Source organism: Seriola lalandi, unplaced genomic scaffold (assembly GCF_002814215.2).
Source record: "Seriola lalandi dorsalis isolate HSWRI2012SDOR001 ecotype SW California unplaced genomic scaffold, Sedor1 jcf7180002054694, whole genome shotgun sequence".
Classification (NCBI taxonomy): Eukaryota; Metazoa; Chordata; class Actinopteri; order Carangiformes; family Carangidae; genus Seriola; species Seriola lalandi.
In genome coordinates this window covers 2,051,414-2,076,683 of record NW_019525247.1, presented here as the reverse complement: position 1 = coordinate 2,076,683, position 25,270 = coordinate 2,051,414, and the positions used below count along the sequence as shown (strand labels likewise).

At 39.3% G+C, this 25,270-nt stretch overlaps 1 protein-coding gene across 2 annotated transcripts in view; it reads right to left on the bottom strand.

Moving 5' to 3' along the window:
* Window positions 1-25,270, bottom strand: part of mllt3 (MLLT3 super elongation complex subunit) — a 58,450-nt gene that overhangs the window by 5,696 nt on the left and 27,484 nt on the right. Inside the window, exons 3-13 of one of the 2 annotated variants that reach the window (XM_023423788.2) lie at window positions 21,837-21,919; window positions 19,639-19,782; window positions 18,208-18,246; window positions 16,876-17,004; window positions 12,655-13,233; window positions 5,458-5,527; window positions 4,423-4,476; window positions 3,132-3,270; window positions 2,398-2,494; window positions 2,246-2,314; window positions 279-350 (exon numbers count right to left, since the gene is read on the bottom strand). In XM_023423788.2, coding sequence (XP_023279556.1) covers window positions 279-350; window positions 2,246-2,314; window positions 2,398-2,494; window positions 3,132-3,270; window positions 4,423-4,476; window positions 5,458-5,527; window positions 12,655-13,233; window positions 16,876-17,004; window positions 18,208-18,246; window positions 19,639-19,782; window positions 21,837-21,919 — 1,475 coding nt within the window. The remainder of the gene's footprint in view (window positions 1-278; window positions 351-2,245; window positions 2,315-2,397; window positions 2,495-3,131; window positions 3,271-4,422; window positions 4,477-5,457; window positions 5,528-12,654; window positions 13,234-16,875; window positions 17,005-18,207; window positions 18,247-19,638; window positions 19,783-21,836; window positions 21,920-25,270) is intronic. The other variant, XM_023423789.2, reaches the window with a different exon arrangement.

Below are 25,270 nucleotides of genomic sequence, written 5' to 3'. Positions count from 1 at the left end.
CTCTGAGCTGTGGCTGAAACTGGTGAGTTCTGACCAAATGTTTTATTTGAGAATTTTAATGACACCGTCTCACCACCTGCAAATGTTCCACTAAAACAAGTTTCCCTCTGCACCATCACTGCATTCGGCGCCGCTGAAGATGATTGCGATTGGTTTAAAGAAATACCAAACAAACAAACCAGCAATAGAACGATACAGGGTGCAGCTGTGGAGAGAGGGCTGAGAGAGCTCCATCACAAAGGTAAGTGACTTGACATCTGTTGACAGCAGCAGCTCACCTGTTGCAGTATGTGGCCTTCTCTTAGTGTCATCAGTCTTTTGTGCAGCTCCACCAGCTCATCCAGGTATGCCTGGAAACACACAGCAGCGAGGGGTTAGCTGAAACCAGCTGTTAGACACAAGATGATGAACATGCGTCTAATCCAGATGTGACCCCCTGGCCGTAACCCTAATACACAGTGGGGAGGTTGTTCCACAAAACTCTTCTTTTCACTGGACTAAAGAGGTTCTGAAGTGTTAACTGTTGTCTAAACAACAACTTTATAATTGTCTAAAATGGGCAAAATTTTTATTTAAAATGTGGAACTTTCTGATCAAAGACTAAGGCAAAGGGGCGTCGTGTGGCGTAGTGGTCTAAGCAGGCGCCCCATGTGTAGAGGCCACAGTCCACGCTGCAGTCGGCCCCGGTTCGAGTCCCGCATCGCACAGTTTTTGACACCCGGTGTTACGGACACCAAAAAACTACCAACAAAGGATTCAGGTCAAAACGCAGCACATCATACATCAATGCTAAACCAAAGAATTAGACCACATCTTCTTACACTATCTGAACAAAGCAGTCAGTTGTCAGCGGAGGTGGACAGTAAAATAGTAAATTGACGTGAGCACTGTACTTAAGTATATTTTTCAGTATCTGTACTTTAATGAGTATTATTTTTTTGTAAAGTTCTGACTTTTACTCCACTACACTTAAAGACAAATATTGTACTTTTGACTCCACTACGTCTCTATGAAGTACCTTTACTTTGAAGTCATGTCATGTTCGAACCTGTCAGTGTCGTAACAATCGAGACGTTAGATAAAGATGAGGCAGAAGATTCTTCACTGATCTGAAGTCTGTGTTTGAAGGTTTATAAATAAAGAAAGATTCATTTAGTTTGAAATGTTTGCTGTGTTTACCACGACCAGACTTCATCACTGACTAGAAATAGAAATATAAAAACAACAAAGGCTCCTTATGTTGATTCAGTTGTGTTTTTATGTCCATGTCTACAGTCTTTGTATCATATCTTACAGTCTTTTTATTTTCCAGGTTCTACAGTCAGTCAGTCAGTCAGACAGTCAGTCAGTAGGTTGATTCAGAGTCATTAGGTTCTGTAAATGTGTAACAATACAAACATTAAAATCAAGCAGTCCAGTACTTTAACTCCAGTAAACGTGACGGAACAACTTTCACTGGTATTGGAGTCATATTTGACCAGGAGGATCTATACTTTGACTCAAGTAAAGGAGTAGAGGACTTTTTACACCTGTGAGTATCAGCACAAATGTTTTAGCTTTGTCATTTGACTACAGACAATGTGGTTTATTTCAGAGGATTTCTTTTCTTTTCTGGACAGCCAGTTGTTTATTTTTATGTGCTTATTTATTGTGAAGTTTATTAGATGTGAAAGTGGAGAAAGACAGAACCTGCTGGGAGATGATGACATGCTGGAATCAAACTCTCTCTGCAGTCTCCCCCAAACCATTTTATTTTGTTTGACAGTGTCACATATATTTTGTGTTTCATCTTGTCCTAGCTCTTCACTGAGATCACATGATGTGATCCAGTATTCACACCCATGACAACATGTTTCTTATGGCTGCACCTTTCAATCAAATACAGATATTCTAGATGGTTTTATTTCACCTAAATTCAGACATACCTGCTCACACTGGAAGCTGTGGAGTCTCCACTAGAGTTGAAAATAAAGTTTCATATGCAGCATGAGTTTATACTGATGAGTCAGTGGGTGTGAGACGCTAAAACGTTTACGCAACAAGCTTCAAACTCGAGTCATGGTCAAGTATTTTAGAGTCGTTCACAGTGTTAGAGCCGTGCTGTGAGTCGGACTGATGATTCAGGATGAAGCCGTTTAACTTGCATTAAAAAACACATCTATCTATTACTATGTCTGAATCATTTCTTCCTGATAATATTTCCTAATCTTTAATTCTGAAATAGAAAAAAAGAAGGTCTGTGTACCTTGTCACAGTCTATGTTCTTGTTCTTGTCCTGTTTGCTCTGCTTGGTGGGACTCTTCACCTCCAGTATCTGACAGGGGGCAGAGGAAACAGGGTCACGTACCTGTACACACAGTCAAACACCTTATGGTACATGATGTAATACCACCTTACCTGGTTATTAGTAGTCTTTAATAAGGGCGGGGCCTCGTTGTGGGAGGGGGTCGAGGGCGAGGAGCTGTCACTCTCACTGCCATCACTCAAACTGACCCTGGGTGGATAACCAAAAAAACACATGGTTCAGTACATCAAAACACACACACTTCATATGCATTACACACATTCATTTCATCCACTGCCAGTACAGAAATATTGATTGGTGCAACTTTAAATACTCAAGGGAAATGTGGGAACCTCTGTTGATAGTCATATTTACATGATCAGCAACATTACATATAACTGAGACCTTTCACTAGGTTTCATGTCTAAATAATATAAACAAAAATATCTAAATATTTTTGTGTGTTGTTTCTGAACCAATTCGTCTGACTTCAGTTACTGCCTCTAAACACGGATAAACTCGCTTTGGAGCTTCACTTTTTTCACTCTCTCTAGTTCCCTCTGCTCCAGATACAAACACACACACCTCCTCGCCTATGACACACATGCAGAGGGTTTTCTGGATGGGCGGTGGAGTGTGTCTGTGAGAGGGAGAGAGTGAGAGGAGCCAAACGCCAAAGAGAACTTAATGCCGGTGTCTTAAAACAATTATGTGACAATTTATACTTGATGTTCGTGATATTGTCATTCACAACATCCCAAATGGAACAAATTGCAATACAAATTCTTTACATTGCCCACCTCTATGAAGAGGTCAGTTAGTGAACTGATTGTGACTGTTTTCTGACCTGCGTTGGTGGTGTGTGAGGTGTGTGTGTGCGAGTCGCTCCATGTCAGAGTCCATGTCGTTGTCATCATCGTCCTCTGAATCCTCGTCATTGTCGTCTGAGTGCAGATCCTGCATCACTGACTGCAGCGGGCCCAGAACTGTGTGTGACACAGAGCACAACAGACCACACTGGAATAAAGTTTTTATTATTATTATTTCAAATAAAACACTGGTGAAAACATGCATAAAGAAGCAGATCATGCTGTATGGGGGGGTTGATGGAGGGACGGTGCGGTGCAGCTTGTGCGTGCAGGAAACTGGAGGTGATGAACTGCTGCTGGTTTTATCCCCACTTCACTTTTAAAAGCTGTCATTATTTCATATATATATATATATATATACACACACACACACACACACACACACACACACACACACATATGTATGTATCATGAAAAGAACAGAACAGTGTTAGTTCATTTCTCAGTATGTTCTGACTTCTCCACCCTGTCAGTGACTCAGCCCAGAACCCATTGGTTCATACTGAAGGTGGAAAACGTAAAAACAGCTCATGAATATATAGTTTCATTTTTTAAAAAGGTTCAGTCGCTTCTTAAAACATATGGTCAGTAGTTTTTGACAAACTAGAATCATTGCCTCCGACAAACAGTCCAGCTCCATGTTACAGACTCATGTAATATATATATATATATATATATATATATATATATAGTGCTGACTTCAAAGGAACATAAAATAAAAGTGCAATTCTTCACTAAATTGAAATGAGTATAAATATTGTCGAGTGAATTTCAATAAAGACTATTATTACTATAAGGGTACTGATGGAGTTCTGCAGTGAGGTCTCAAGTTCAACATGTCTTGTGAGGTCACAGTGACCCTGACCTTTGACTACCAAACTCTAATGAGTTGGTCTTTAAGTCCAAGTGAATGCTTGTATAAAATTTGAAGAAATTCCTTTCAGCAGCAGATTAATCCACATTTGTTGCTCTAGTTGAATTTTTGATATATGTGGAATTGAGTTAAGATAAACTACAGTGTGTGTGTTCATGGTGTAGAAACATGTCACCCAACACAACAGTGTGGCTCCCTGGTGTGTTTTAATAGCTTTTGGACAATGAAAGCAAGAATAAATATGTTCACGTGTCAACAGTGATGGGGCACCAGACCCTGCTGACATTACTGTAAGGAGATGCATGAATATTCATGCAAACAGGCAAGCATCAAAATGTTATCCATGCACATGTGACCAGGCTGTGGGGGCCTCACAGGTCTCAGGGGAGCATTACCTGTGTGGGTGGTGGCAGGAAGAGCCACCCTCTTCCTGATGATGAAGTCCACCACTGCACCCAGAGAAGATTACAAACACACAGAGGTCACTCTCAGGAAGAGAAGCTCCACAGATGCAACAACAAGTCCCACATGGGACTCACCTGGTCCTGTTGGACTACTTCAGTCCATTTCCAAAGAGCTTTCTTTTTCTTTTCCACAGTTTTGGACATAATTTCTAACAGCAGTGAAAAACATTCACTGCTCAGGTCTGTGGGCTGCAGCCACATCAAAGTGCAACAGTCCAACATGCTTTAAACATATGGCTGTTTATCAAAAGGCCATATTTGGAAGTAGAAAAAAAGTTCAAGTCAAAGTCAGATGGTGTTCTGTTGTTCTGTAATATCTAGCTCTCATACAACTTCCTGTCAGGATCATAATATCACTGTTTGCCTTTGTTTTCACTTTCAAGCAGTAAAACAACAAACATCTAAAAATATTATAACTTGCTTTGTGAAATGTTGCATCTGTTGCTCATAAAAAAAGTTTCTCAAAATGTTTTTCTTTTCTCTCTTTTCACATAAAATTAAAACTTCATTTAATAATGATTTTTAATGTAAAATTACAACTTAATCTCACAATATAATGGACATTTAGTTTTGTTCCCATAGAATTAAAACTCGATTTCATTATGATGCGAATTTACTCTGGCAACATTTTCAAAATTGTATGATTAAACTCTTAAAAACTCCCTATCAGTGACCCCATTAAAACTTATTCATAACACCTCAGTATTAAAACAGCTCAGTAAAATGTTACCAGAACAAACAAGAAGAGAAAAAGACTTCAGGCTTTTTGTTCAGGTCAGACTTTTGCTCTTGTAAAATCTTGTATTTCCTGCCCGTCTTATAGAAAGGTTATAAAAACATAATAAAGCTCCATTATGTTCTGATGCTTCATATGAGCCACACCTGATAAGTATACAGATAATTTCTGACTGAAATACACAATAAAGATGAGATCCGCTGTAAGTTGAGTGTGTTCCAGACACTAACCTTGTCGTTTGTGGTGTGTGGGCACGAAGCCTGAGCTGGAGCTGGAACTGGCTGGACTGGGCTGTTCAGACTGGAGGAAGAAGAGAAAACAACAGGTGAGAATATGATACACATGACACACACTCACCACAATCCAGTGTTTTGTGCAGATATTTGAAAAGTTGACATTGGACCAATTTCATCTCCTCTGAATTTCTTTCTTTTTAGGAGCAGCTGCATTAGAGAATCTCTCGTTCCTGTCAGATTATTTATCTCATTTACAAGTAAGACCTAAGTACAGAAAATCAAATAAAATCAAATAAAGAAAAATATTAATAGCAGAGTTTAAAGTTTTTTTTTTTTTAAAGAAAAGATATAATGTAAAACAGTTACACCTTATGTCAGTAAGACTTCTGATCAAATTTTATTCCAGACAAATGGGCCGCGATATCTGAAGGCTGTCCCACCAAGATTTGTATTTATTCATCAAAAGGTCAAAAGGTACAGAGGTGCGGACATTAAAATGAAGTTAACTACGACTTTCGAGGTGCATTCTGGCAGAAAAAACATCCAATTACAGATTAAAACTCTGATGTGCGCCACTAAAGGCGGACAAACACTAAATGTCACAGTCTGTATCTTTAATGAATTTACTTCTGGAATCTGGGTTAGTTTTGGATTAATTCAATTGTGGTGCCATGTTTCGTTCAATTCATTACCACACTGACTTGTGCCTCCGACTGGCCTCTCCATGGCAACAGCAGCCACGGCTCATGGGTATTGTAGAAAATCATTCATTAGATTTCAAACATGAAATAATCAAACTGGGGTGCACAGCATAAACCTGACTGGTACATTACCCAGGAGCTTCCTCTGTTTCTAGATTACGTGACATGGAGAGTATTGTTTAACTTTTGTATATCTTCAAGGACATTTTTGTCCTTTTCATTTTTGATTTTGGAATTTCAAGCTCAGATCAACACTCAGCACTGAGAGGACAAAAACGTTGTTCAAAACCCATTTAAACTGCAATCTTTGATCCCTCTGCCATTACAGCATAAAATCAATCATTCTATTTGATTAGGCTTTTATTCTGAAGTCTTGGCTAGAAAATTGGAGTTTTTAACCATTGTACCAGATGAAGTCAGATTTGTCCTATGAAGTAAATAGCTGTCATTTTCCTGGTGTCCACAAGGGGCACTGCTGCTCTGTTATGGAGCACTGTACATAACTGGAATAAATATATCTGGGTGTGTTATATGGATACCAATGTGGAGTGTATGTCTGTATCGGCCAATTTGTGCGTGTGTATGCGTGTGTGTCGTATACACTTTCACCCACTCACACATACATACACGTGCATGCGCTGGCCTTCAAACTCAATTGAACATTATTCATTATACTTCATAGGTGCAGTACATTTCTGTATATGAGTTATAGTGAGCTTTTTAGGGTGTGTGTGTGTGTGTGTGTGTGTGTGTGTGTGTGTGTGTGTAATGAAGGTCTGTGCATATTTGTAGTGTGTACTTCTGTGCCTACATGCAAGTGTATGTGATTGCATGTCAATATAAGCCAAGAGCAAGTGGTTCTCATGGCGTCATTTCTCATGATAATCAACAAAAAAAATCTTCTTAGCATTTAGTAAATGAAAATTAATTCAATGAACTGGAACTTAAAGGGTTAATATCCTGAAAATGAATAAGTTTTTGGTTGTTATGATCAACGCTGATGTTGGTTAAACAAGCAATTATGTGAAAGTGGAAAATAATATGAATATATAATATTTTTATTGGCAGTTTTTAGATGCAGACATTTTTGTTCTCAAAGGAGTTCAGTTTAATGTTTTAACAGGATGCACAAGGGTTGAGGAAATGGGAAAATACAGTATGAATGCAAACACTTCCTGAACTAGCTCCTCCACCCACTTTACAGTAACCAGCAAAGTCTGAATGCACCAGACTGAGCTTCATAGTTAAACAGACACTCTCAGGGACACCACCAGCTTGTCAGCCATGTTCGTTCTCTGCACTGATCCCAGGTGAGCTCACGTCTGAGAACGGGCAGAGCTCCAGGTGCTCAGCCGATTCTTTTTTACCACATTCCTCACATTTGTGTTTCTGCCAGTGTGTGTGTTCACTGCTGAGCCGCTGCCTGCTGGTGAACAAGAGCTGGAAGAAGAGCTTAACAAAGCTTTTGGTGCAAGGTGAACGTATCCAAATAAGGCACATGGTCTCATCAAGAAGAGAATTGTGCCCAATAAAAAAAAAAAAATGATATGAGACTTCCTCTCAGACATTTGGAGGCCACTGTGCTGTATTGCTGGAGGTCAGAGAGAAGTAAAACCTCCACCACATTTAGTTCATTCCATTTAGAGACAGTTGAGGAAGCCATCAGACTTCATCATAATTTAGCTTCCTCCTTTAAGAAATCTGATGGGACCAACTCTTCCTGAGTACAAAGCAATGTTTTTTACAGGCCCATGAGAAATGCTGCTTAACTTGCAGAGGCAGACAGGCTGTCCTCTGAACACACTGGCTCTAAAGCCCCGAATTGTTGATGATGCAAATAAATGACAAGTAAATGCATTTTAGGCATCAACATTAGAGATGCAAATGCAAGTTACACAAACATTTTGTAACCTTTCTTTAATGGACAATTCAACTATATGTTCATAATAAAACATCAACTATTAACTATTAAAGGTCCACATAGTCTAAAGGTCTCTGTCCATGTGTTGTTTGATTATAAAGCAGCTCTAGCTTCTATATTAATACTGTGAAAGAATCAAAGCCTCAGTCCACAGAGAAATGCTCACAGCCTGTATTCAGAAACTGAGCCTTAAAACCAGCTGTCAGGACTTCTGTAACTTTGTGATGTCACAACAAAGCAGTCACTTCAGCCACACCCCAAGCCCCCGCCCACCTGGACCTACCATCCAACACTTGCAGGATTTGGTTTCTCTGAGTGTTTACCTGAAATCTGCTATATCTTTATTGGATCACTCAGAAAAAAGTCTCAGAGCCTACCCTCTTCTGATTGGCTCACCGACCTGTTGTTACTAGAGCTCCAGAGAGAAGCTTGAAAGAGGACATGTAAAACTACATTGAGAAATATGGAGCTTTAAAAGACTAGGCTAAATGCATTCTCTCTCTCTCTCTCTGAACAAGGGTAAATGTTTCTCTGTGGATTTTTTATACTTTCACAGTATTTATTTTGCACCTCAACCTGCTTTATAATCAAAAAACATGTGGAAATCTTTTTTCACAGTATGGGACGAATTGAATATGAAGTCAGCAGCTGCGTAGCCTGCTCTAAACTGGCCAGTTCTAATCACTTTGATACCAAGTCATTTGACACTGCCTGTCCTCTTCAAAAAAAGTTTTTAAATGTGTGGATACCTAATAAATTGCAAAGAGGATGCGGTAACAGTGCTCAGGGGAAGACGGTGCTTGGCTGCAAATTAGATGGACACATCTTAATAGTAAGATGTGCTTATCTGGCCCCTGATTTGTTCACTGATCTGAAGAGCCTTGAAATTGAATGTAACTCACTGCCTCGACTCCAAGCTTTAAGCATTGTGGTTTGGTATAACAAGACAGGGTTTATTACAGATTGTGTTTCTGTTGGGTAGTTCAAATCCAAAAGCTCTGGAATCAGGGGAAGGTCAACAACTAATCAAGTGCAGGATTTTCTGTCAACTTGTATTTTCTGAATTTGCTTTCTGCTAAAATCATGTTGGCAGAACCGAATGAGGCAGACTGCAGCACCCCGACAGAGTTCAATGGAGTTATGTTCCTTTAGTAAAAAGTATTTGGGCACATTTTGGATGTATTAAAGGTAAAGGGCCAAATTTGATGCATAAGAAGATACAGTATATTTGTGATTTTAAGAACCAAAAACCATCTCAATGTAGTTTTACATCTCCTCTCTCAGGAAGAGAGGAGGCTCTTCTGATTGGCTGACTGTTTTCTGAGTTATCCAATAAAAATATAAGATTTCAGGTAAACACTCAGAGAAACCAAATCCTGCGTGGTTGGGGTTTGGAGCGTGGCTGACATTTGTTGTGACAACACAAAGTTCCAGAAGTCCTGACGGCTGGTTTTAAGGCTCAGTGTCTGAATGCACTGTGTGCATTTCTCTGTGGACTGAGGCTTTGATACTTTCACAGTATTAATATAGAAGCTAGACCTGATCTATAATCAAACAACACATGGACATCTATCTTTAGACTGTATGGAGCTTTAATAACTATCCTTTCAGATGAAGGTGAAGTAAAGTATGAATATTAACCACACCATCACCCAGACACAAATCTAAACCAAACTAAAACACTAACTAATGAGCTGAGCAATCAACAGACATTCAGCCAGTTTACAAAACCTCCAGTCAGTTCTGGCTGGGTGAAGAAAATGACTCGATCCACAGTGTTGTGGTTAATGATGGAGTGTAGAGGGTTTTCTCCACTGCTCGTGACACAACATCAGTAACAGCACAGCACTCTCTCCAGAACAATGACATTTATCCAGTAGTGGTGGTAGTAAAATAATAATAGTAAATCACACTTTGATTTCATTGTTCTCCGTGACATGCTGCCAAACTACAGCAGTTAGCTTTTCATAAGAATGAATGAATGAACGGATGAATAAACTGTGTTTTGTAAGACCCATCCCTCATGGAACTATTCTGGTACATAAACCCACCAGCATCCAACAGCACAATATATCAACCTCATACAAATTTGAACAACTGACAAATAATGTCCCAGTTATATATGATATAATATATAATATTCATATATTACAGTAACCCTAACCCCTGACCATTCACACTTTTTCTTAAGCAATAAGTTTTCAATTTTGGACTTTGTCACATTTCTCCTGCTCATTGTTTTTATGCTTTTAGCCCCGACCTCCTCCACCTCTGGGCTGGAGAATCAGATCAGTGTCAATGTGTCTGTTTGAGAGGACTGACACAAAATGCACTTCTTGTTATGCAAACCCAAATTCATGAAGGAGTATGCTGCTGCAAACCAGAGCTTCCTGAAAAAACAATTTGGGGAGAAACGAGCGACAGAAGAAACATGAGAGAAAAAGAGGACAAGGGAGGACAAAAGGCAGAAGGACTTCAATGGACGTCACCTCCTGCCAACAAACAACTCACAGCTGGTCTGTTGGTTTATGGGACAGCTTCTTCAGAGTGCCATAAATCTTACCAGCACTCCTTTTTAGGGCTTTTGTCTTGCTTTACTCAAAGCCACCAAAGCAGCCCTCTTCAAAGACAATAAATAGTCTTTAGCTGCAGTTTACTGGCATCAATCTAGCCTCTTCTCCTGGCACAGTTGGGATGGCCCAAAAGAAATGCCAGCAAACAAGACTGCTGACCAAGACTATTTGGTTTCTCCTGTCTAATTCAGCAGGGGCTGTCCAAACAAAACTATTTTAATGCGAATGAAGAAGCTTTTCAGTTTGACACTCAATTCAAACAAAGCCATTTACACTGAAATGTTGTGGATGGCAACACAAACGCACTTTAAACTTCTGATCTTTTTCACTCTTGCTGCAGTAACATGGCGACACATGGTGGAGCATTTAAAGTTGTAATATTTTTCTGAAAAATGTCATCTACTTCACTCAGACCGACTGTGTCAGGTGGGTTTTTGTCGTTACTGCCCAAAGAATATAAAATAAAAAAGAAAACTTTTTACTGGATAGAACCATTCAAGTTATTTCACAAACCGACTGCTAAATCTTAAACTCACTTTGCTTTATAACCAACCTTTAGCTGTACTATTGACAGTATTAAAAAAAAATCCCTTTTGTGTCACACAAGACTCATGAAAATACTTCAACCCATCTAAACTACAGGCCTCTGTGATCAAACTTGTACAGGTGACTCCTCTGCTAAAAACAAGGTTTCCATGCTAACACGCAGCAGCCTGCTTTCCCTTCATGTCATCACCTACTCCACATTTCCTCCTCTCTGCTGTTTCTGGCCCCAGCTCTCAGAGGAAAACACTGAGATCAAACAAGTGGTCACATGAGAAATGAGAGCGGCGCGCTCCTTCGGTCCGGCGCTCGGCCACCGGGGTTGCTTGCCTGAGGAGAATAAAACACCTGGCATTTGTCACCCCACATCCCCTTTACAGCCCCCAGTCCCTGTGTGGGAAAACTTAAAAGGCATTTACATACAGCACAGACAAAAACACAGGTTCTGCTAGTGCTAAGTAATAACTCCCCTGCCTAAATATGCTGCCCCTGTCAAAAGATACACAAAGACTTGCGCTTTAAAGAAGCTCAGAGAATAGAAATGAAAACACTGTTGCATAAAAGAAAAGTGCTGGAAGCATGGGGATTTAGACCTTTCTTTTACGAACGTGCAGCCTTTTTCTTCTTTGAAAAGTTAAAAGGATTAAAGGGGAACTCTGTGCTATTGACTGCCACGTCTCCCCTTTCTCCTCAGGTGTTGTAAAACCATAAATCTTTCTTGTCTACTACTTGGCTTTAAAGCAGCCATTCTTTATGGGGAGGTTCTCCACCAAATGTATGGGACCAGGCAACCCAGTTAAATGTCAGCCTATTCATGAAAAGCACCAATGTAGACATGAAGTTTTCCAATCCTGCTCTTGAGCTGAAGCCAGGGGGTCAGCACATTTTTATGTCTATAATCAATAATTTCACAATACAAACATATTTAAAATTGATAAAAAATCTGTTGTCAATAAGATAACAAAACTGCATCTCTTAAGTGTATCTTGTTGTGTTCACTTCTTGTTTGGCCACCCAGACGCATGCAACTGAACTCCCACCAGGTTTATTGGTGCCCACCCCTTCTTGCAATTTCCCTGCCTAGCCCCCTGGAGTCCACCAGACCACCACTAAAGAAGATTCTCTCCCTGCAGGTCATTTGACTTTACAGCCCTTCAATACAGAATAAGAACTGACCACCAACAAATACTCCACCCTGAAAGTTCCTTGAAGAACTGGACACCTTTCCTCTCCTGATCCCCCTTCAACTTTTTTCCCAGTAAAGTGGCCTGAAAACAACCCAGTCCGACATGGTGGACTCAGCTGTTTCCTCCACGATAATACAAAAACAAAACGAAACATGGGTTTCCTTCGTATAGCTACTTCATCAATCAAATCACTTTACTCTTCAGACAGACCAACAACACTCATTCTCTTAAAACCTCCAACAAGTAAAAGACGATGCTCTACTTACATCTGATTTGGTGGACTGGTCCTCCATATCAGAGTCATTGGGATCCACCAGTTGCTGGAATGGAGGAAGTTTTGAAACCTTCCTGCGCTCAGTCTCTTCACCATCTGGTCGTAATTTATTTGTTCGAATTTGCGATCTATCCTTCAACAGTTTATTATCTGAATGTTGAGCATCTGAACCCAACAGCTGCTTCCCCGATGAATCTACAAATCCCTTTTTACGTTTTTTGGCCGCATGATCGTCGCCATCAGGGGCGGACAGACGCTTGTTCAGCCCTGACCCGTGGGTGATCCCCTCAGTCCGATGCTCCTTGGACAAAGACTTGGGTTCCTTGAAGCCCATCTTAGGATTGATATCTCTAAGTGGCTGGTTCTCTTTGGGTTTCCTGGAAGGTTCTTTGGGGGCTTTGCTGGTTTCCCAGCTAGAGTCTCTGAAGGCACTTTTGGGTTCTTTCAAGTCTTTTGGGGGCTTGTCTTTATGGTCCTTGGAAGGTTTGTGGAGTTTGGAGAAGCTGCTGCTGTTGGTGCTGGTGGTTGTGGCGGTGGTGAGGAGGGTGGTGCCACTTCCTTTGGAGCCATCCTGTGGATTAAAGCCAACAAATGAATAAGGTCCTGCACAATGTAAGACATGTCCTAAAGAAGAATGAAGAACTCAACAATAAACAGGCTTAGATTACCTGGTACCTGACAGAATAAAGTTCTAACCTATTTCTAACTCTTTAACCAACACTTAGGATGTTCAAGCAGAATTACATTGAACCATATAAGCTACAAAAGCAAAAAACTTCAGCTCAAAGGGTTATGGCACAAGGAACTTTAGGTCAATGGGCAATCATAATAGGGTAAGAGCATGATTATCCTCTGTGAAACACAGTTGTGTGAGGATGCTATGGGCTGATAATAACTGATATATAAAAGTGAAGTGCCACTGAAAATGAGATATTTCAAGCAGTGTTCAAATCCTACTTTACAGCAGGAAAAATGCATCTTCTGACTATGTTATCCTCTTGCTGTTTGTGTTGTGTTGGACTACATGTACAACTTTTAAAACGCATGGTCCCAAACGACAAAGTGAGCAAAAACCAGGCAGCTAGGTCAAAGGAAGATTAATCCTCTGCCTTTTACACAAGAGAAAACATGCATGCCACCCTGCAGTTTGGCATTACCATCTGTGAAAAGAGGTCCATTCTTAAGAGAAGCTCAAAGGGGTCTTCTTAGTCCCCATCTATAGGCTTAAACAGCAAACTCAGGGCTTCTTTTGAGCAGTGCTGTTCAGTTGGGTGAAGGGGCCTTTTCAACAGCCACACATGTGCAACCTTAAAAGTGGAGCGAAGGGCAATGTGGAGAGAGGAGGAAATGCATTCGTTCTAACAACGGGGGCCATTTGTCCCCGGGTCTCACCTCAAGCCCCCTTGTCAATATTTCATCAATGCAGTAAACCCATTAAAGCAGTCTAGACGATGGGGTGTGTTACAACTCTGCCCAACCACCACTAAAACCTTTCATTTTGTCTATCTGCTGGTGACCCCGGGACCCCAGGATATAAAGCTGCCGGCTCACTCTAACCTCCAGCGTGCTCCTCCACTGCAGTAAACCCATTTCCCTCCCAGAGCAGCCTGACATAAAACTGCCTCAGTGCTGTGGAATGGACACACAGTCTCTACAGCCATCAACATTGAGGACATCACTAAAATGGCACTTTTCAACAAACCTTTCAGCACCATGACACCAGCAGGTTAGCAGGTGATGTAAATCTCTGAAGGGCCTACAATAATAACAGTTAGGCATGTCAATTTTATTAATTACCTCCTTTGTAATAAATTAATCGTATATCCAATCACATATGTAAATATTTGCCATGAGAAGTTAAATAGTGTACCAAATAATTCCTTTCTTTGCAATATCGAAACCATGTAAACTGTGTGAGTTCCTGTCAGAAAGAGTCAGCACAAGATCACCTGCCGACTCCTCATCTGACCTGTCTGAGCGAGAGCTAAAGCACTTACAGACCGGACACAGCTTGATGACATCCTGTATCACAGTGTCAAGGGTGTTTAAGTGTGATTAATCTGCGTTCCTTTTTTTTAAGCATTATTTTTCTATAATTAATAAAAATGAACACATAATTTTGACAACCCTAATAATAATAATACATTAGTTGTAATAGTTCCAACTGAGAGCACAAACAACTACTGAATTTTACATTCTAGGTACGTATTCTACAAGAGAACTGAATTATGTAATGTACCCTTTCTAATATATTTAATTATGATTTATTATAGAATTATCTATTATCATATCACACAACTTTTTTTTAGTACCTTTCACAGAATATAAAAAAAATGCCTCAAGATATATAATGCTATGCAATATCTATCTAATATATATAATTTTTTTTTTTTTTACTTCTATGTTATTAATTCTTTTATTATTCCAGCTCATTTTACATTCATGCTTTTATGTTCATTTAATGTGTTTTCATATGAAGCGGTTAGTGCAAGTCAGTTCTTAGTTGTAAAGCAATTTGGGCTGCATTTCTTGTATGAGAGGTGCTGTACAAATAAGGTTTATTATTTTTCTTATTATATTTGTTAAATTAATTTTACCTGGACCCCCTCATAAAATGGATGGGTTTAGCAATAAAAAACGATTGTTTTTAATTCAAGTTTTTGCTGAACTGACATTCTCCCATGCTGATCAACAACTGTAGCAGCAGAGGTGACTGAAATGACTGAAACAAGAATCCCACTCTTAGTTGCAGGATGTGAGGAAAGATTATAGGTTTTTGAAATATGTACAGAAAATCTCATTACAAACATCACTGTGAACCATTTAAGACTTTTATAAAACCTTTTTACAGTTTTTGAGGATACTGAATTGAATTCTTAAGACCTGCAGAAATATCACATATTTTATATTATGCCTCTATAATATATATTTTTCTATTTCTATCATATATATATATCATATTTACTATCTCATTCTCTGTATACATTTCATATGTCAATATTGTAGTGAATATTACATATATTGTAAGACATTTACATTACATACATTTATCATATATCAACATTATTATTCATATTTTTATACCTATATCCTATGTTATATTACTATATTATATCGATATCAGTAATAATACTACTACCACAGTTCTACCTAATGCAGTGCTGCACTTAATATTTCTGTACGTCAACATTTACACAAAGATTTGTACAGTTCATATAGTGTGGGGCATTTTAATGTATATAATATAGTTTTTGAATGTAAGTTTTCTCATTGTTTCAGTCTTTATATCTTATGTATTTCATTCATATGTATTCCATGTAATGCTGGAACATGAATCTCACCCCTGTCAACTTATCTGAACTTATCTTAAATTCACAGTTTAAATTTTGTTTTTCAGGTATGGCAGTGTAATAATGAGACTTTGATAAAAATAAATTTTTGATAAATTGGCTAAAACTATAGTATTTAGAAGTTTTTGTCAAATAATAATATTATTTAGTACAAAATATCAATATCAAATGTTTCCAGAGCGATAATTTTTAACATGTGATGTAAAGAGAGGGAGGGAGGGAGGGAGGGGTGTATGACACAGAATGTATGTGACCTCCTGCTCCACCAGTAATTCATCACACACACTGTGTTTAGACTGGAAACCTTTTCCATGTGAAATGGGCCTCTCCTGCCCCGGCTCCTAAATGACACCATTTAGAGGGACTAAAAATAACACTGAATGGAAACAACATGCCACTTTATTGACACACATGATTTAGTGTTGCACGAGATAATATCTTCAATCTCACATGTAACTGCTGGGCCCATCAACTCCATCCCACCCTCCTCTTCACTAATTCTGAGTCACTTAAGATTATTGTCTAGAAATTTGATGCATATGAGACTTTAGAACACATTAGAGAAAACGAGGGGCATCTTCACACCCTCAGGTCTTCAGATTCACAGCACTTCTCTGAGTCAGTGGAGTCAGTGCTTATGGCTGAGCAGCAGCCAAGATATAGTTTGCTTAAGACAAAGTTGGATGCCTTTGAAATCCCAGAGTTTAAATATGTTGGACGTCTTTGAACGTGCCAAATATGTGGGGGATTAGGGCCTGGAGACTTTGAAGGGGTCACAGAGTATGAGAGCTGGGTGGGGCCCGAGAGCAGATGCAGAAGAGAAGGTTGTTTAGCTCCAGGCAGGACCTGGAAACAACACTGACCTTTGACCCAAGGAAGCTTTTGCTCTTCTTTGGGTCGGAGAACGTGGATGTGAGCGAGCTGTTGGGAAGTGTGGGCAGCTTCAGGTGCTGGCCAAACAGTGAGGTGGAGCCTTCCTGCATCACCATCACCTGCCACAGGAACAGCAACAAACCAAGGTTACTACAGGTTCCTCTGATTAAAAAGAGTTCAAGAGAAGAGCTGGGTGTCGTACTTTTAGGTAGGTGTGTGTAGCAGCAGGTATCAAACCTCTAAGGTCAGCTCTGTTCCTAATCCTGTTAACTTACTCTCTGGCCATTTATTAATAATAATTTGAAAGGAAATTGTTCACCACTGGGACTCCTAGTCATAATTAGAAGCAGTAGTGAAAACCAACACCAGCTCATTTTATAAACCGATACTGAACTAAATCTTTTGTACAACAACAACAACAACAACAACATATCATCTGCATATAAAGCAATTTTGGTTTTGAGTGTATTAATGGTTCGTTAATGAGTCAAGATGTGGTTAGCCTAGCTTAGCATAAAGACTGGTGGCAGGGGGAAATGGCTAGCCTCAACACATATCTTCCTTTTTTAACAAACAGAAATATAACACTACGCCCAGCTGTTGTTTTCCCGGAAATAGTTAGAACCATAACCACAAACTGTCCTTTTACATTTTTAATTTGGCATGGATTAAACAAACAACATGTTAATTGGTTAGCATTAGGAGTGTTTGCATGTTTTCTTATTCTCCAGCTTTTAGTCTTAATGTTAAGCTAGGCTAACCATGTACTGACTTGGAGAGAAAGTGAAAAAGCATTTTTCTTCTAAAATACATTTAGTATTAATTAACCAATTACCTCCTCTTCAACCACGAGGTATGGTCACAACTTCCCTTTCCTGAGTTAGTGTTGAATAATGGCCAGAGGTGTTTTTGCAGAACGTTATGATGTCACAGTGAAGTTGACCTTTGACCTTTTGGATATAAAATGTCATCACTTCAACATTTTATCCTGTTACACATTTGTGTTAAATTGACCTGTGGTGGTCCAGTATGAAGGGGTGGTTTTTACTACACTTCAGAGTAATGAATGTGTGATGAATTAATTGTCATTTTCAACGTGAGGATTAAACACACTCAAATGTCTAAAACTGCCTGTTTCTACTGGAGTATCCTGCAGTAATTACAGGGTCAGAACAATGGCCAGAATAAGTGAACACATCAGAGTTGCTTCCATGGTGAGGAACATGACAGTAAATGGCCAAAGGATAAAAACTCTGGTACCGTCACCTGAACAGAAATCTGAATCTGCATCCATGACTTCAAATGCATGTTGGAAATCTTACTTTTGAGTCTTCTGAACTTCGTTTATGAGGATCCCGCTGCTGTGAAAGAAACAACATGGAAGGGCAGATATTTATCATCTGCAGTTTGATTGTATAAAACAAAGGTACAAAGAAATGAAACACAGCTAAATACTAGTTTATTATTGTCTCTGTGGTAAAGTAATTTAGAATGTAATCTACTAGGACCAGAGACTCTCAGTGATGACTCTGCAGCAGACAATGGAGAATTTGAGTTGTGTTATGGTCTATATCAGCACTTGAGGGGGGTGAAGGGCAAAGTAAATAGAGAGCACTTAGCTCTAGTCATAAAACCCACAGACTACAGAGGCTCTCTGGCCAGGGACCAACTGACTGACTGCATCTGACACTGAGGACACTGAGGACACAGCTGAAGGTCTGATGCAAGTTTATCACAGCTGTAACAAGTACAGAGAGTTTTACTGAGGAGATGAGGTAAATGTATTCTGTACTGTTTAATAAAACAATACTAAAGCCATAGAATCACATCATCTCTGTGTTCAAACAAACTATACTGCAGAATTATTTCTCACATAAACTGATGAACACTGGTCAAACGATAAAGCAGCCTGTTCGGAGCAGGAGAACAGATAAGACCAGTGGTTAGGTTGCACCTCCTCTACTCTAACAACATGACATAATCTACAGCTGCTAAGAGCCAAACAGGAGTTTTACTCCATGGAAACATTTTTACTCCTGACAGAAAAACATGTGATTGTGCCATTAATACACTGACAGTGAGCTCATTTATAAAATTGCAATGATTAATTAAAATGTGATTTTCATGGAACTACCAAACCAACAATGAAAATATCACACTAACAAATTACCTATGACTTATTCCTCTCAGTGCCACTGAGCTCTACAAACTATTAAAAACACATAAATGAGCCACACTTTTGCACTATTGTGATACAGTCCCCAACAAGTGCATCATTTCCCTCTCAACGGCTGTTTTAGGAAATTCCTGAACCTTTTCTTTTTTTTTTCAGATGAGACTAGATTTCAGATGCTGTTTTTAAAGTTTTATGTCATTAGGTCATTATGACATTATGTCGTCAGTAGGAACCAAATAAGTTGAGTGCCATAGAGCAGAGAAGACAGGAAGTGCTGAGAAACAGACGTACACATCACTGGTTTGGATTTTCCGTCGCCAATAGGATAAAAACATAATCGTACATGAATGACTGTTGTTAAGGGATCCTTAGTGAGTCATCTGATCTCAGTGAACATCAGCTTGAGGCAGCAGATTTACTGAACAACAGTAAAACTATATCAACCTGCACAAGAGAGTTTCTGAACTCCATTGGTTTTCCTCGGAAAAATAGAGATGAAAGTTTTTTCCACAGTAGCAAATGTCCGTGTTGCATTAAGAGATGTCACTCAAGCCCCAGCCGCCCCTCGCACTCCTACCCCTCCAGCTTTCAGTAGCTTCCTACGAAACTCCTCCGTTGGGTTGTTGAAGGTGAGCTTCTCACAGCGGAGATGATTGACAGGTGGGTGGCCCTCCAGGTGGAGGAACAGGTCGTAGTCAAAGCGAACTTTCTTCGGTTCTTCCTGAGGAAAAGTGGTGATCATAGGCATAGAGGGGCAGAGAGGAGAGCAGTCAGATTCAAACTGTGTCACATGAAGGATCAGATCCAAGCTACCATGTTGTACCACACAGGTGAACTGGTTTCTGACAGAGTAACTTCCTCTGGTTCTTCATAATGACAGGAAGCTGATGAATCAATATGAGCTTAAGATCCCTCAGATTAAAAATGTGTTAAGTAAATTGACAGAGTTACACTAAATGTTGTCACATGTTCCTCTATTTTGAAAAAAATGTTCTGCATATTTAACTCATCCAAAACTAAAGACCAGACCAGGTCCCTAAAAGTCTGATGGTGCTGTAAACCTGCAGCACATGGTGACACATGAACCAACAATCATGCAGAAATATGATATTGCTTCTCCGAGCTTGGGGCCCATTCACAATTCTGATTAGTTTTTTTTCTACAAAATGCAACAAAACTAAAACATGACTGAAAACAGTATTTCATTTTAGGACCGTCAGCACCAGGTTAATCTCATGGTGATGAGACGTTAGCCTGACATCTGCAGACAGCTGCTAATTAGCATTAACTACATGGTAGTAGAGACCAAACATTGATCAGTGACTTCACTAAGGATAAATGTGTCGTCAATAAACAGCTTTAGAGTCCTTCTCCAGGCTGTTCCTCTCAGATGTGAGAGTCAGACTCGGCTTCAGACAGACGGTGGCACCTGGAGTCACCATGGTCCCAGAGGAGGACTCGTGACAGCTAATGTACGCCCACTTGTATTTGGAACATATAAACTCAATTTTACACATTGTGCAAAAAGAAATAATTGAATTAATTCAATATATACTGTATATTCCAGCTCTTCCACAGCAGAAACATTACAGGGAGAGTGTCCATGGTATAAAAAGTAAAATCTACGACTAATGACTAATTTATATAATCTGACCAAATATATTGTCATATAGTCAACAGTCACAAAACATTTTTCAAAAAACATGGCATCAAAAACAAACTGTTGACACTGAATGAATCATCAAAATTATAGTATTATACTTCAGCCTCACTGTGCACAAACAATGGGAATTCCAAGTTCTGAAGCATCCAATCCAAACACCCCAGTGCTTCCCAGGGTACTCTGTTTCCCTAAACGCCTCACATGCAGACTAATGCAGACATGCAGCATAATGTATTTGTCTCTTATTTTGTGTATTTTATATTCGTAGTAGTGTATTGTGACTTGCAATGTTTTATGTTTTGTTACCTGCCCAGGTACTACGGATGTAAATTTGCATTTTTGCTACAATCCGACAAGTTTACATTGTGTATTTTGTACCGATTCATTAACAACCTTTCAATTAAAAAAAAACAAATAAATTAAATAAATCAGCAGATGCTAAAATTTACTGATTGTAATAAACACCTCACATGTATGCATGTGCAATTTATTCATTTATTCATTACAGTTTTGCTCAGTCTGACCTGCTGCTGAGTCAGACCTTCATTTCACTGCTTTGCTTACTGTACATTGAACCTTGACATTTGACAAATAAACCTGAATAACTGTTTAGTGGCAGCATCACTTAACATAATATACAATTATATAATAATATTCAAAAAAATCCTCCCACAAAAATATCTTATATTTTAATATTTGGGCTGGACTGTATCGAGAGGTTCCATTTTGGATATTACCCAAGTCTAATAGGCAGGTGCTACAATTTACTGACTGTTTCTAAACTATGGTGGCCCTGCACTGCAACTTAAGGGGACACTAAAAAGTCTAACAATGAAGAACTACAAAAATATACTTCTGGAGTTAGTTTTGAAAGGATGTAGATCCACATGTTTACATTTTGCAAATATTTTACAAAAATTTTAGTTTCGGGTAGTAAAGTTTTAAAAACAGGATCTGGGGTAACGGCCTACAGCCTCCTCACTGAAAAGCCTTGTTAGCATAAAACCTTCAAACAACCGAAACAAACAGATAGGGGAAGGGGAAGAGGGAATCCAGTGTTTAATATGTAAAACACAATTTAGATTTCTGGTGAGAGAGACTGGAACATGTACCTTGTTTTTGAAGTAAACTTCAATAGGCAAGATGAAGCCTGCGTATCCAGACTCCTCCACTTTGTATGGTGGATCCTTGCAAACTGAAATGAAAGAGAGGTTTACCATTACAGAGAGGTCATTCACATACAACACAAGGTGACTCACAAAACAGAGACTGGTTTAAATTCATTTAGTTCTGTAAAATGCAAAGCCAATCACTGTGGAGTGCTCAGCAATGACCTGTGTGTGTGTTGTGATGGAACAACAGTCTGAAACATTTTCATAATTATCACATAATCACAGGATCGAGACACAGAAACCAGTTGAACTGTCGTGTCACTGAATTTCCTGCAGCTCCATTCTCACGAGATCTCATTAACATCCATTTCCACTGCCTGTGCTGATGTATCAATACAAAGAAATGTGCTTTAAATTAGAACCAGGGCCTTTAAAGCTCATGAATCCGTCCAGCTGATGACAAGGTGAAGACTTCCTCCCTCACCCTCATGGGCTTTTAAAGACAAACAAGCTTCACTAGAGCTCAGGTGTTCCTCCCTGGAGGTGTGTGTTTGTCAGCCCCAGTCCCTGTGGACTCTGCACAACAAACACCAATTAAGTCCACATAGGTAGGAACCTGAGTCTGTTTACTGGAGGAGCAACAGATGAAAGCTTAGCTTTATTTTCAGATGTTACTTTAGTAAGCGCCTGAAAGCAGAAAGTAACAACAGTTACATCAGTAATCACACTTAATGTGATTCCATGAATGGAGTTTTAAGATGTCATCAGTTTGTAGTAACTAGAAGTTCCTTCCAGTGGGGAAAAAAAAGTTGAAAATGCTTTGGATTCATAAAAACCTTTTCCTCAAAATGCACTGCTTTGTAAAAGAGGATAAGGAGTCATGATGTCAGATGAGTCTGATTTTAAATATCCGACGTGAATGGATCAATGGTGCTGAACCATAGGTCCATCACAGACTGTTTGCAGAAATTACACAAGGATGTGCAGCATCGTATCCAGAAGCTCTGGTGTCACACCTGCAATATATGATAAATTGCGTATTTGGATCCACGTAAGAGTTTCATACACAGTGACAATACAAATGAACATCACATATAAACTAGGGCTGCACAATTAATGTAAATATTTTCAAAATCGCAATATGGCCAAGTGAAATATCCAAATCACAGGAGCTGCAGTTTTTCTGACAAAGGTGAAATGTGGCACAACATTGTTCTGCATTGTTAACACCATAAGTGCCTTCTCCAGACGTAAAGGAACATTTTTGTTTGGTACAAGACCAACAAAAATCACATCATCATCATTTTGAAATTTTTTTCAGAAATGCAAAAACAATAATTCCAACTGAAATCGAGATTAATATCACAATATCTGCCAGAATAACCGAAATATGATTTTGCATATTGTTCATCCTTAATATAAACTCACATCCACACTGGTAAATGGACTGCATTTATATAGAGCTTTTCTGATCGTAGCAACCACTCAAAGCATTTTACACTACAACTCACATTCACCCAGTCACACAAATTCATACAGTGCTGTCTATCACACACACTGACACACACCGATCGTGGACTGGAGGAGCCAGGAATCAAACCTCCGACTGTCTGATTAGCAGACGACCAGCTCTACCTCCTGATCTGCAACCGCCCGATAATGACAATAGCAACACAACACACATCTACACTTAGAGTAGTTAAGTGAAGATGTTTTCACAAATAGTTTTAATTCATCAATTAACTTCATACAAAGTGCAGTGAAAAGAAAACCTAAATTAGACCAGTATTTGCTGTCCCCCCCCCCCCCCAGTACACCTAGGACTTCAAAAATGTTCGATATCAGTACCAATACACAGATTTTATCCAATCCATTTTAAACAAAAGAAAATTACAATATACACTACTGTACACATTTTAATTTTACAAAACACCGGAGCGCTGATCAATAATTCACACAACTATTATTATCTTCTATATGCATTCTTAAAGAGCAGCTCCACAGAGAGAGATAGTTAGCATTAGCACAGCCGATGATACTGTGTCAGCCGCCGCCAGTTAAAAGCTAACTAACAACATAAACAAATAAAAGATGCTAACTATGCTAACCATTCTGATCCTTCAGCTACTGTCTGATTCTAGTCAAAACAGACTTCTCATCTGAGTCTGGGTCTGACTGAGGCTCAAACATGTGTCTCTCTGATGTTTCCTCCTCTAACCATCTTGATACTCTCTGCTCTTTCACCTGTCCACCTGGAGCCAGCAGGTGGTGGGCGGGGCTCAAGGCCTGATCCAGATTTCACAATCAGGAAGTGAGAGGAGATGAGCTTCAGACCCAGTTTGTATGTGTGAAAACATGTTAAAGTAAGTATGAATCATAGCAGAGGAATTTTACATTTTAGTTGATAAACATGACAGGAAGAACTTAAATATACTGGGCAAACTTGTCTGAGAAAGACCAAGAGATGCAGTTGAAAGCTCCAGGAAAAAGCTATTAAGTAGCTAAGTTTTGTTATCTATTACAGATTATTATTCATTATTATTGTAGCCTTAACTCTACATTATCCAATTATCATATTAAAATAATTACAACTGTTTAGAACTGAAAGGCTTGGTTTAATTAACAGTCACCTACTTTGACAGTTAATCATTTTTTATAACGTTAGTGGCAGTGCTAATATTTTAACATCATAATATTTCATCATTACACTATTACTATCATGTTTTTCTACCAAGAAACACTTTCAAAAGTAAAAAGTAAATATAAGACTAATTTTCTCAACAGTATTTGGTCCCTCTTCCATTTTTAAAGCTGCAGTCCACCAGAACCGAGAAGGAACACGCAGACAAACACAAAGTAAAAGCGTCACGGCTTCATCAGCACACAGCTGACTCCCAGTGATGAAGGAAACATCTTGAGTCATCCTCAGTCATTACTGCGCTCTCTCTTTTCATCTCAAGCCCTGCCCCCTTCAGGGAGCAGCGGTGATTGATGGTTTGGCCGACGGCGCTGAGATCGACCTCACCGCTGGAGCCAAGCCATCCAAAACCGAGTACCACTGAGCAAATATTATGGGTTAGAGTTAACTGTGCAAATGGGTCAGGTTCAATTACAGCCAGCTAAAAGAGCCCATTCACCAGCACAGCTCTACACTGTGGGATGAGCTGAAGCGCCCCGAGATGGAAAGAAAAATTCACACTCACGCACAAAGTCTGGACACGTGTTGGTATATTTTTCTTACTGGCGTGTGACGTCATGCTGAGATATTTTCAGTGGAGCTGAAGTTCACACACAATACTGGATTTCTGAGGCCCAGAATCATACGAGCTTAAATAAGACAGACTGTGTTTGAGTGAGTTTTACACACAGTTTTCTGCTTCATTGTTCACATCTTTTTCCACTTATTAGTTCACAGATTCAGTCAAATCTTTTCT